This window comes from Mustela nigripes, chromosome 12 (assembly GCF_022355385.1).
Source record: "Mustela nigripes isolate SB6536 chromosome 12, MUSNIG.SB6536, whole genome shotgun sequence".
Lineage (NCBI taxonomy): Eukaryota > Metazoa > Chordata > Mammalia > Carnivora > Mustelidae > Mustela > Mustela nigripes.
In genome coordinates, this window is record NC_081568.1 from 97067555 (window position 1) to 97081211 (window position 13657).

The 13657-nt window shown below is 41.5% G+C and overlaps 2 protein-coding genes across 2 annotated transcripts in view; one reads left to right on the top strand and one right to left on the bottom strand.

Annotated features, from left to right (window-relative positions):
• Nucleotides 1-564: 564 nt before the first annotated feature.
• LOC132027939 (small EDRK-rich factor 1) lies at nucleotides 565-4818 on the bottom strand. The gene is made up of 3 exons (XM_059416638.1): nucleotides 4669-4818; nucleotides 3768-3876; nucleotides 565-824 (listed from the first exon to the last, which is right to left on the bottom strand). The coding sequence occupies exons 1-3, from the start codon at nucleotides 4673-4675 to the stop codon at nucleotides 752-754; spliced, it is 189 nt and encodes a 62-aa protein (XP_059272621.1). The 5' UTR covers nucleotides 4676-4818; the 3' UTR covers nucleotides 565-751.
• A 4272-nt stretch (nucleotides 4819-9090) lies between these two features.
• The window catches only part of BDP1 (B double prime 1, subunit of RNA polymerase III transcription initiation factor IIIB), a 95674-nt gene continuing 91107 nt past the window's right edge, over nucleotides 9091-13657 (top strand). Inside the window, 2 exon segments of the mRNA XM_059418029.1 lie at nucleotides 9091-9571; nucleotides 12883-13159. Coding sequence (XP_059274012.1) covers nucleotides 9360-9571; nucleotides 12883-13159 — 489 coding nt within the window. The 5' untranslated portion in view covers nucleotides 9091-9359.

Consider the following 13657-nt stretch of genomic DNA (forward strand, 5'->3'; position numbering starts at 1 on the left):
AACGACACCAAGACTGAATCCTTTGAACTTTGGACTAGTAACCTCGTACTTTGGGTGATTATGATATGCTACTATAGATTTATCAATTATAACAGGCTTACCACTCTGGTGGGGCATATTCATAATGGAGGAGGCTATGTATAAATAGAAGCAGGGTATACATGAGAAATCAATTTTATTGTGAACCTAATTCTGTTCTAAAGAACATAGTCTATTAGAAGAAAGGCACTCACTAAAAATTTTAAAGCTGTAAGCAAAACTCAGAATGTTCTCAGTAAGTTACTCTTCATTTAATTTGTATTCATTTAGTTGCCATTCCAGGTGGGTCTGTGCTATGTTAAATTCTTCAAACAAACCAGTTAATCACAAAACAACATAGATTGTTTAAGATAAATGTATCGTAAATTCTATTATACAATCAAGTTGATTGTAAATAAGATCTACTTTAACAAAGTTTATGACAAATATTCTAGATTTATAGATTTTATTATCTCATCACATTATGTCTCTAGCAATTATATAAATGCTCAATGCTGATAAAAAAAAATAACATCCACCAATATATCACATGAATGGTTAGTGTTTTATTCTTTGAAGAATGGTTCTGAAACATTACACTAAGGCTGAAAGGTAAAGTTTAAAATAGTTTTATAAGGATATAACATATAACTGTTAGCTCCACAAATTTTTGACCCTTCGAGCTTATGATACACCTAGTCGGCAGCAGCACCCAGGTTTTTCCAAATAGTCATCATTTTTCTCTTGTCTGCATAGACTTCTTCTCATTAGCTGCCTTCTGCTTTTGTTGCATTATCTCAGAGTCCCTATAATGGGGGAAAAGGCTGTAAGTTGTTACAGAAAAACTGATTACATGTTCTGTTTTGTATACATAACCCATTAAACATATTAGAAAACAAACTAAAAGATATAAAGATTCAAGTGTTTCTGTTTTCATGGCAACAGAATGGGAAAACAAAGTATGGAAGGACTTTGAAGTCACATCTTATTTTGAAAACCATCTCTATTGTTATGATCTTGGGCAAATAACGACCTTTCAAAATCAGAAAAGTAGTCACTAGGGTTGTTTTGTGGCATAGCTATGAATATATCTATCTGACATCAGGCAGCTATGTACATAAATAATGGCAATTACTTTTGTTTTCAACAAGGTTAATATACTCTATTTTTCTCTCAGAGAAGGGGCATTTAAGAAGTCTCCTAAAGCATAAGAAATAACACGGAGGTCATGGGGAGATGGAGAGGAGAAGGGTGTTGGGGGAAATTGGAGGAGGAGACAAACCATGAGAGACTGTGGACTCTGAGGAACTGAGGGTTTTGGAGGGGAGAGGAGTGGGGGGTTAGGTAAGCCTGGTGGTGGGTATTGTGGAGGGCATGTATTGCATGGAGCACTGGGTGTGGTGCATACACAATGAACTCTGGAACACTGAAAATAAATTTTAAAAATTAAAAAAAAAAAAAAAAAAAAGAAAAGAAGAAGAAGAAGTCTTCTAGATACCCAAAATGGCCCTAGCATTAGGACATAGATGTTATGAAGCAATTCAGTTTCTTACAAGCCTGAAAGCCCAATAGCTAGTGATTAAAAATGGATTACCCTAAAAAACAACAGGATATTCAGGCGTTTCCTTAACACTGTGTCTCTGGCTGAACCTCTATATCATATTAATGGTGAACTACAACCAGACTACCTGGGCTAGATGGGCTAGATGGTTCAGAAAGTCCTTATTTTAAAAAATACATTAAATGGCTTTGTAATCGACACCTGGCTGTGTGCCAATTTGCTGGCTCTGGGTTAAGTCTAATAGCAACTGTTATTACCCCCATGATTCAAATTAAAAAAGTTTAGAACTAAATAATTTACCTTAAATCATTTAAAACCCAAGTTTGTCTAATTTCAAAGTTCAGGCTCTTTCCTGTTATCACATAGATTTAGTGTGAGATTTTAATACAGGTGAGTAGCTCTGTCCATTATAATAGACATTTCTGTAAAGCCAATAGCAAAGATGAGGAATGAGGATGAAGGAAAACCAGGATGGCTATAAAGAAATGAAGTATTGGACGCCTGGGTGGCTCAGTCGTTGAGTGTCTGCCTTTGACTCAGGTCATGATCCTGGAGTCCCAGGATTGAGTCCCGCATCAGGCTCCCTGCTCCGTAGGAAGCCTGCTTTTCTCTCTCCCACTCTCCCTATTTCTGTTCCCTCTCTAGCTGTGTCTCTGTCAAATAAATAAATAAAATATTTAAAAGAAAAAAAAAGAAATGAAGTATCATGGAATAGGATAGTAACTTTTCTGTTTGAAACTGAACTCTATTGCACTTGCTTTACCCTTAGTAATGTTACTGAAATTCAGAACCTCAGTTTCCTATCCTATACATCGAGGCTAATATCACTTTTCAGGGTAACGAATAGAGATACTAAGTATAGAGTATCTAGCGCAGAGCTTTCTAACAAATGGATATTCATTTAACAAGGACTATTACTGAGCTAGACTAGGGTTCCCCACTAAAAATTTCAAGGTCACTGATTTGTACCATGTTCACTTTTATTGCAACGTGGGTAAACAGAAAATTTAAGGCAAACCTTATCACTTTAATATCACAGAAAAAAAGCGTGAGGTGATAATTAACCCAATGTGTACTTGAAGTGATGACTCAAGAGTCACATTCTCCACTGACTGAGCTAGCCAGACAGCCCCAAACGATTATTATTTTTTTTAAAGATTTTATTTATTTGTTTGACAAACAGAGATCACAAGTGGGCAGAGGGGCGGGCAGAGAGGAGGAAGCAGGCTCGCCGTGGAGCAGAGAGCCCGACTCGGGGCTCGATCCGAGGACCCCGAGATCATGATCTGCGCCGAAGGCAGAGGCTTTAACCCACTGAGCCACCCAGGCGCCCCTCAGACGATTGTTCTTAACTCTAGTTGCACATTGGAATCAGCTGGGGACATTTTTTAAAAGCAGGTTTAACTTAGTCACAATAAAATTTACCTAGAGCACCTACTATGCCCAGCCCCAGACCAATTAAATCAGGACTGAATTTAAGGTACAGGCTTGAGTAGCCTTTAGGGTTTCCCAGGTGTTTCTAATGTGCAGGCTAGAGGACCACAGAGAAGCCCCACTGAAGCATGTGTAGGCAATTCTCCACCTGCCCTCCAAGTTATACCCAGACAAAATTTGTTTTTAGAATAACATTGAGCTTGTTTATAAATATGAATGCTTTTTAAAAAATTTAAGCTGCAATCCAAATATGTCTGTAGCAATTTTGTATTATTTCTCACATATATAATCATATATCAAGGCTGTGCACCTGCAGTTTTTCCAACGCAAAGGATCTTTAAAAGTCCATATAGCTACATATACTTTTTTGCGTCTCCTTCAGAACCTTAATCCCTGTAATTGAGTCACCTGTCATCTCGACTAGTTTGGGTAGGATGCCTCCTTTGAAAATGCTGTATCCCTAGCACAGAACAGTGCCTACCACGCGGAAGGCATTCAGATATTTTGCTAGATGAAATTTCTATGGTTGTGGTGACTGAAGCCTGAGATTCTCATCAAGACTATTGCTTGAGAGCTGGAAATTTCTCATTCACGTATGGGGGATAATTGCTACCTTATAGTTTCAGTGTGCATGTAACAAATGTTCAGCTGTTACCCCCTATGCAGTTCTAGTTCTACCAAGAACTTAAAAAGTTCTCCCCGTTCTCCAAAACACAAACTTCAGGGACTTGAAAATTCCTTTAGTATTGCTTACCTCTGCTTTCTCTGAGAGGTGGTCAAGCTATCCTCTTTTCTTTTTCCCTTGCTGATTTCCTGGGATTTCTTCATGTTTTTCTGGCGGGCAAGTTCTCGCTGATTTCCTCCTACAAAGCCAAACAGTCATGCTCTTTCCCCCATCTCAAAAATAATCACGAATTCCGCAAAAACGCTCTTATTTAAATGCATCTGAAGCTGGCTTTTTAACAGACACTCCAGCAGAGGAATTACACTGAACACTGTTCCCGTATCTGACGAGGAGGAAGCACAGAGGTAAACACACAAGGTCTTAATACTATCATACCAATGAACGTGTACACTGGCTGTGAATACCAGGTCTCTTACAACAGGCATTCCACTCCTCTGTCTATACCGGTTAGCATTCCAGATTAAAGTCTAGCTTTTGAAAACCGTGTACGAAAAGAAGAATAGATACACAGAGAACACAGCTCCACAAGTTGGCCCATCACAACTCGACTGTTAGGCGAACAAATGCGGCTGTTCGAGAACAGTACCTGTAGGAGCCAAACAAAAGAACGACGGAGGAGACTCAGTCGGAGCTTCTAGTCCTCAACAGGCCTTAGGATCTTTTAAGTACCAGACAGAAACCCCTTTCAGACCAGGACCCCTCCCGGGGCCGCGATCCTCACACCTCACCTCTGGAAAGGTGTTTTTTACCGTGTAAACTCACACCTGAACAGCAGGTGCATGCCCGATTTCTCAAGCGGACCCGAAGCTAACCATCCCTCTCCCTCTGCGGACTGAGGACAGGGTCCCCGCGCCGCCGGACCGAAGGGGCTACACCAGCCAGTCCCCGCCTCCCGTCCGGCCGCGCCTCGGAGCTAGGCTCTCTCAGCGGACGCTCCCCGCCGCGTTCCCGCACCCGTCCGCACACTCACGGGCCATGCCGACACCGGACCGAGCCTGGGAGAAAGCCGCCACAGAAAGCAACGGCCTCTTAGCACGCTGAGCAGCCGTCCCCACCGGCGGCCCTTGAAGGCTGAGCCCGCGCGGGCCCTCTGCCGGGCAACGCCTCCGCACCTCCCATGGCCCCGCCCACCGAGGCTGGACCGCGGCCGCCCGCAAGCCGGGCGAGCGACTGCGCGTGCGCTGCCGGGGGGAGGCGGGGAACCCCGGCCAAGGGTCCCGGACCGAGAGCGTCTTGAGATTAATCCATTCTCTGGGGTCTTTCCGCCACGCGAGTATGGTCGAGTTTACAAACCAGGTCCTGAGTCTGTGGATTTTACGCACTGTGTACCCAACACTGGGCCCTGGCCAGCCTCTATTTTTTGGTAACGACAAAAACAATAAATGCTACTATATCTCATTTTCCAACAAAGAATATTAACTTTTATTCATCCCTTGCAGAAGTAGGAAAAGAAGGAAGGGGACAAAACAGATTGAGGGTTAACTCTGCAAAAGTCAGTATGGCTCTTTACATATTTTCTTCCTTTATTCCTGCGCCAATGCTGTAACGCAGGCTTCATTGTTCTCATTATACAGAAGAGGATATTGAGACTGAGACGAGGAGCGACTGACCTAACAGGTAGGGACTTGTAGAAGGGAGATGACAATTTAAGACAGACTCTTAAATCTCATCATTTCCCGTTTAATCCCAGTGCCTTTGTCATGGTCGACAGTACTTTAGGAGTTGTAGGTTAATGGCTTTGTGCTGGGGTTGTGTGATGGGAAGGGAATGGCAGGGAATGCAGTTTTATCACACATTCATAATAGCCCAGGATAACCTTGGAACCTGGGTAAAAGCCGTGGTGCGTTTGCCATTGCTAGAAACAGACGTGGAAAGATGCCTGTTGGTCAATGCAATAGTTATATTCTTCATCTATCCCGTTAATGATTACAAACTGATAAATGTGTGGAATTCTGTACACCCTAAAATTGCCGTTTTTTAAAGAAAAGATTTATTTGAGAGAGAGACAGAGAGGAATAGACAGCACAAGAGGAGGGAGAAGGGGAAGGAGAGAGGCAGCTTCCCCTCTGAGCGGGAAGCCAGTTGCGGTGCTCCATCCCAGCACCCTGAGATCATGACCTGAGCCCAAACCACGGGTTGGCTGCTTAACCTACTGAGCCACCTAAGTGCTCCCCTAAATCGCCCTGTTTCTAGAATAATTTTATTTTGGAAAATTTCAAACATATACAAAAGTATAGAAAATACTATAATGCACTCTCAAGTATATATGACCAAGATTCAATAATATTTATTTTAACTCTGAAGAATCACCTATTTTAGAGAAGGTAGGAGAAAATGGTGAAGACTTAGAGCACTGGAATATCTTGGTTGAAAGCCCAGCTTTACCATGGAGTAGATATGTGAACTTGGGCACGTTACTTCATTGCAGTAAAGCTTCCTTGCCAGTAAAATGGGAAGGCAGATGTTCCTCCTTAATTAACTGAATTAATGTACGTGAAGTACTAAGTGCCCAAAACATGGTAGCCCTCAATAAATTAGCTATTATTGTCATTCTTTTAAACTCAGAGGGCCTTGTGTACTTGTCACACTTCTTAAGCCCCACCTCTCTTCAATAGTTCTTATGGGCCAAGAGTCTGATTCCATTTAAGCAACTTCTTCTGGAGTAAGGAGTAGGGGGAAAAGACTGACTTTCTGGCCAGGCTCATAAAGAAGGAAACGAAGCAGTTTGGGATTGGAAGGTAAGTAGTAGAGTTGTTTCTGTCTGTGGTCTTAATTTGCAGTCTAATTGAGCTTTATCTTTGGGGCTGCAAATATACTTTGTGAGTTGTAGGGTTACGTAATGATGTACACAAGAAATGCTGGGTGTATCTGCCAGAGAAAACGGAATATTTTTGAAATTACTGTGCTACCCTTATGAATTTACTGCACAAACTTCGTTCTGTAACAAATATCTTAGGACTTAATATTTACTTATTTATTTTTATTTTTTATTTTATTTTTTAAAAAAGATTTTATTTATCCATTCATGAGAGACAGAGAGGCAGAGACAGAGGGAGAAGCAGGCTCCAGGGAGCCAGATATAGGATTCGATTCCAGGATCCTGGAATCATCACCTGAGCTGATAGCAGTCGCTTAACAGACTGACCCACTCAGGCACCCACTTATTTATTTTTAAATATTTTATTTATTTATTTATTTGAAAGAGAGAAGGGGTGGGTAGTGAGCGAGCTTGCCGAAGGAGGAACAGAGGGAGGGGGACAAGTAAGACTCCAAGCTGAGGGCAGAGCCCCCACTGGGGCTCAATTTCAGGTCCTGGGAATCATGACCAGAGCTGAAATCAAGAGTCAGAAGCTTAAACAGTGGCGCCATCCAGGTGTGCTTGACTTTATATTTAATAATAAAATTAAATCTGACTTTGTTCCCTTCTTTATACTAGTGAGAAATTAAATCATTGTCATTATTGATTGCCTTACATACAGAATTGTGGGAATGCCCTAGATTCTGAGGTGCAACAGAACATTTGGGGAAAGGCAATGTGCCCTTGTACCAGAATATATTGTGCAAAGCCCTGTGGTCCTGGTAGTGGCTCCAACATTCCTGAAACATCTTTAGTAGGGGTTTCTTTGTTAAGTTCTGGAGCTTCTCTAGGTGTATCTGAAGCTCTGTTCCCTCCCCCGGGGTCCCGGAGGGAGCCCACAGAATCTACAGACCTCCAGTTTCTTTCCAGTTTGAAAGGAATCTCTTCTCTCTTCTGTGCTTTCCATCCTTGTTATCTTACTCTCAAAAACACTTGCCTTTCTTTCTCCTTCTTGATGACATAGCAAGGATTAATTAATAAAGGATTTAATTCCTTTGACATTTTGTTATTAATGTAGTAGGATTTTTTGTTAAATCTTGTCCTTCCAGGGACGCCTGGGTGGCTCAGTTGGTTAAGCAGCTGCCTTTGGCTCAGGTCATGATCCCAGCGTCCTGGGATCGAGTCCCACATCGGGCTCCTTGCTCCGCAGGGAGCCTGCTTCTCCCTCTGACTCTGCCTTCCACTCTGTCTGCCTGTGCTCGCTCTCGCTCGCTCTCTCTCTGACAAATAAATAAATAAAATCTTAAAAAAAAAAATCTTGTCCTTCCATGAAGGATGTCCGGCCTCTCTGTTGCAACGAGTCAGAGAATTTATACTGCAAGTTCAAAAACTGGCTCATAGTGTGTAAGGCCAATCTCATCTATGGCCATTTTTCCTGACATTCTAGAAGCCTAACCATCCTACCTACAATAAGCCAGGCTTCCATTAATCTCTGTCATAGTACACTTTACTTATTTAAACATTTTATTTATTTGTTTGACAGAGAGAGAGAGACAGCACAAGTAGGGGGATTGACAGGTTCCCTACTGAGCAGGGAGCTGGATGCGGGGCTCTATCCCAGGATCCTGAGATCATGACCCACCAGGAAGGCAGGTGCTTAAGCGACTGAGCCACCCAGGTGTGCCTGTCATAGTACCCTTTAAATTTGTTTCATAGCATTTAATAAATTCTTAAATTATCTTGTTCTTTTGTTGTATTTTTTTCTCCCCAACTCAGAGTGTCTTGTTTATTGCTCTATTTCTATTTTCTGAAGCAGATTAGGAATACTTATGCTAATTTATTCTAACTATATAGTTTTAACTATAATAATTTTTGAACAGATATATTAAAAAGTACACAAAGGTATACAGTGAGTGGTCTTTCTCCCACAACATGGTCCAGAAATCTAGCTCCCCTTCTAGGAAGTAATTTACCAGTTTCTTCATACCTGAATTTGTAATTTATGTTCTACTCAGTTTAGAATTTCTAAGTTCTGGGGATGTGCTGGTGAACAGGAACTACTATACAACACCTTTTTTTTCAAGTTTTTTTTTTTTAAGATTTATTTATTTGACAGAGAGAGAGAGAGAGATATCACAAGTAGGCGGAGAGGCAGGCGGAGAGAAAGGGGGAAAACAGGCTCCTCGCGGAGCAGACAGACCGATGGGGAGTGGATCCCAGAACCCTGAGATCATGACCTGAGCTGAAAGCAGAGGCTTTAACCCACTGAGCAATCCAGGCGCCCCTAAAAAAAAGTTTTTTTTTTAAAATTGTTTTTAGTAATCTCTACCCCCAATGTGGGGCTTGCACGAGAGTCCCACACTTTTTCTGATTGAGCCAGTCAGGCGCCCCATGATTTTCATAGTCTCCGAAAGGTTTGGGTTGAGGGGCTTGACTACCTCCTTCCCCTCCTTTCAGTAACATCTAAGGATTCCTGATGAGGTGAGAGGGGTTCACCGTGCATCCCAATTTCCGGTTTACAGGAGACTCTATAGTTTGACAGTTACCATGGCTCCGGGAGCTGTGCGTCTTACGTTCTTCCGCGGCGCTGGCTGATGGCGTCATCAGTTCCGGCGCCCTACGAGGGCGGGGAAGCAAGGTACTGGGGGGAAACTTAGCTATTAGTGCAGCAGGGTCATGAAGAAGAGGCGGCGGCGGGAGGAAGGAGGAGGCGGCGGGGGTGAGAAACTGCGGTAGCTCCCGGCTGGACTGGTGGCGTGGCTGTGTGGAAAGGGCGTAGTTCTTAATCCCTTCTCCGGGCAGCGGCCGGGGCTCGGGGCTGAGAGCGGCCTTGGGGCCGCCTCCCCGGGCCCCCTGGCTCCGCCATGTTCCGCAGGGCACGCCTTAGCGTGAAGCCGAATGTCAGGCCTGGTGTAGGCGCCAGGGGTTCCACCGCCCCCAACCCCCAGCGTGGACAAGAGGCGCCCAGGCCCCAGGATCCTGCAGCGGCCTCCTCCCCGAAGCCAGCGGAGTCTACAGATGTGCCCCCGGTGGATTGCGGGGGATCTGAACCCCAAGAAAAGGCTCCCAAGAGCAGGTAAGTGCATGCGGTGGGGAGCATTTTCCTCTGCCCCGCCTCTATGGGGCTGTCACCTGGAAGCTGACCAGATGAATTTACCGTAGGAGTCTTCCGTCGCCTGCTTTAAGCCTCAAGAGTTGAGGCCCTATGAACCTACTCCCAACTGCAGTTTGTCGTTCTGTCCACAAGGTGTGGCAAATGTGGATTTTGTTAAGGTTTGTAGATTCCCGGGGTGAGGACCATGTCTTCAAAACGTGGTGGGAAGAATCCACATGTAACAGTTTTGAAGTGAAAAGTATCCACACTTGGTAATGTTCATTAGCTTAGATTACTTTACCGTAGTTTTTATTCTTCCGGAGTACACGGAGGAGGTTAAGTAGTTTTTAAAATTTTAAAAACATTATTTTTAAAAGACCAATGTTACTTTGGTTCTGCTAATTTGTGTCAGTGGAAAGGAGATGTGGTTATTTGCTTTTCTTTGAGGGCGTGCCCTTTTATAGTGGTCATGTTTTCTGAAGGGAAAAGCATGTGCCAGTGCCACATTTGGATTTAGGATTTTTTTCTTAATTTAACAGTTTGTCAGACTTGGCCAGGCAGAATTTACTTACTCTAAAATGGAGATAATACTAACGTGCTTTGGAGAGTTATTGTGGAGTTTAGAAAAAACTGACATAAACTGTCTTGCATAGGACATGGCAGAATAGTTGCGTACAAAAAGATGTTTGTTTAAAATAAATGCGATGAAAAAAAATAAATGCGATGGTAGTAATTAAGAAAGTAATTAAAGTTAAGACATGTTGGGCTGCTAATAACCCCTGTTTCTGTAATGTGAATGTGAGGAAAGCAATAAAACCTGACCCTATTAAATGACAATGAGATGGTATAAATTCTCTATATGCTCTGACAGGAAGGTGGAAATTTTACTCCCTTTCTTTTTGGCCAAACTTTTGGCCTGTACTGGTGCTGGTTATAAGGTGTTATTTTGCCAGCTTAGTGATGATTAGTAGCTTACAAGTTTTTTGTGTGAATACTTTTTCAAAATTTCTCTAAAAAAGGAAATACAAATATTAGTCACTGTTAATGAAGTTTGAAGAGATCCTGTTAATTACATATAAGTGTGTGAGGTTTGATAATTTAATAAATTACTCAGGTTCTGTAGTCTTGAGACATTTGAGGTTGAGGATATTTGGTTTCTTGGAGTTGGCATATGGGGAGTATATATTTTTTTAACCTTTATTTTGGTGGGTCTTTGCAGTTGTAAAAATACGTGATAAAAATATAGGATGTATATTTTGTCCTTGTGGTTTCAGCATAATTGGGTGAAATGTACATGGTGCATGTATCACGTTATAAAGGCTGAGATATGAATTTAAATTGGACAATTTTTGGGTACTTGGCTAACTTACTCAGAAGAGCATGCAACTCTTAATCTTGGGGCTGTAAGTTTGGGCCCTATGTTGAGTGTAGAGATTATTTAAAAAAAAAAAAAGAAAACTTCAAAAAAATGGAGATTTCTTGGGACGATTATTCTATAGGTTAAGGCGTTTTCCACTTGTATTTATTTATATTTAAGAGTTTATATATTTATTTGTCAGAGAGAGAGAGAGAGCGCTTGCACAGATAGGGGGAGCAGCAGGCAGAGGGAAAGGCAGGCTCCCTGCTGAGCAAAGAGCCAGATTCTGGGCTCTATCCCAGGACCCTGGAATCATGACCTGAGCCCAAGGCAGATGCTTAACCACTGAGCCATGCAGGCATCCCTGTTTTCCACTTTTATATACAACTAATCATAACATGAAAGTGTGGACTACTTTTTTTTTCCCTTTTGAAGGTTTTATTTATTTATTTATTTATTTTTAAAGATTTTATTTATTTATTTGAGAGAGAGACAGTGAGAGAGAGCATGAGAGGTGAGAAGGTCAGAGGGAGAAGCAGACTCCCCATGGAGCTGGGAGCCCGATGCGGGACTCGATCCTGGGACTCCAGGACCGTGACCTGAGCTGAAAGCAGTTGTTTAACCAACTGAGCCACCCGAGAGAGCGTACACAAGCGGGAGGAGAGGAGAAGGGAGGGGGGGAGAGGAGAAGCAGACTCCCCACTGAGCAGCTAGCCCGACATGGGACTTGATCCCAGACCTGGGGATCATGACCTGAGAGGAAGGCAGATTCTTTACCAACTGAGCCACACAGGTGCTGCAAGTGTGGACTACTTTTAATATATTTTTTAAGATTTTATTTATTTATTTATTCTACAGAGAGAGAGAGAGACAGCACATGGAGGGAGAGGGAGAAGCAGACTCCCTGCTGAGAAGGGAACTTCATTTGGGACTGGGATCATGACCTGAGCCCAAGGCAGGCACTTAACCTGCTGAACCACCCAGACGCCTCATCTGCTTTTAATTTTAAATCCTCTTATCTTTTTTTTTTTTTTTTAAGATTTTATTTATTTATTTGACAGAGATCCAAGTAGGCAGAGAGGCAGACAGAGAGAGGGTGGGGGGAAGCAGGCTCCCTGCTGAGCAGAGAGCCTAAAGTGGGGCTCCATCCCAGGACCCCCAGATCATGATCTGAGCCAAAGGCAGAGGCTTTAACCTACTGAGCCACCCAGGTGTCCCTAACCCTTGTATCTTTTTGACTTAATTTCCTTTCAGGCCATTCCTGAAATACGTATATCCAGTCTGAGCTATATACCTACTATGTAATTTGGAGTACTCAGTCACTTACTTACTTACTCAAAGAAAAAGGAGTTTGATAGCTGTGTAACTAGTTACCCAACAAAAGATAAATGATTTCTGCTCCATATAATACTTGGTTTGATTAATGAAGCTAAATGAATATTCTCAAGTACTGCAGTAAAGGTATTTTAGAAGTTTGAAGTTTTGTATGTTTGGTTTGGCTGATCTTAGGTTGATAGAGTAAAATTTCAGTAATTTAGGTCAATTCAGGAGGATGTTAGTATAGATTATCAAGAAAAACATTTGTCAGTTATCTAGTGGTTCAAAATAGGGTAATTAAACTTTAATTTTTAACTTGGCCTTTTGTTTTCCTTGAAAGAGTTAGCGTGAGCATGAAACAATATGTTCTATTGTCCTATGGGATTTGAAGTTTGAAAAAGATCAGTAGTCTTTTTAGAATTAATATATCTATTAAAAACATTTACTAAATAAAATTTTTATTGCAGTTGCTGTCATGATTACTGTATATCTCAAGTCATTGAGTTTTTTAATAATGAGGTTCTATTGTTTTAGATTTTCACCAGGCTAGTTTTTTAAAACTAGAATATAAAAGATCCATGGTACTCTTTTTTTTTTTCTTTTTTAAAAATTTCAACAGTGATGAAAAGACTGACAGTGAGAATTATGTTGAAGAATCCAGTAAATCTTCCTCTACTGTTTCACAGAGAAGAAAGAGAATATCAAGTACTCCTACTCTGGTTAAGCCTGGTGTCACTGTTCCTTCAGAATCTCATCCCTTATCTACAGTTAATCAAGAAGTTGCACAGCCGAACCCTGTTTCAACAAAAGAGAAACAGCCATGTTCAGACAGATATCGATTATATAAAGCCCAGAAACTAAGAGAAATGTTAAAAGAAGAATTGAGGAAAGAGAAGGTAAGGGAGACAAAAAATCACATTTTGACCAGTCCCTGCTAGAATTCTGTTTTTCTGTTAGGCATCATTTGGAGTAAAAGTATCTACAGCATTTAATGGAACATAATCAATTCATATCCCTTTTGTTTTTGTTTTTATTATTAACATATAATGTATTACTTGTTTCAGGGGTACAGGTCTGTAATTCATCAGTCAATATCCCTTTTGTTAACTGATTGATTAATAAGCACAGTGGACTTAATAAACTTTTCCCCCCACTATGTTAATTTTTATATATTCATCTGTATCTTTCATTGTTTTTGGTGAAGGCCACAAATAGAAGTTCTGTACATTTACATACATAAAAAGTATAGCAAGTATATTTATAAAATAAATCTTCAGTCTGTTTTTTCATGATGTCCAAGTGACATGAGTTCTATTTGTTTTAATTAAGACAAATATACTTGAGCAAAATGAATTGGTAATATTTTCTAAGTTGACAATATGGAAATTATAAAT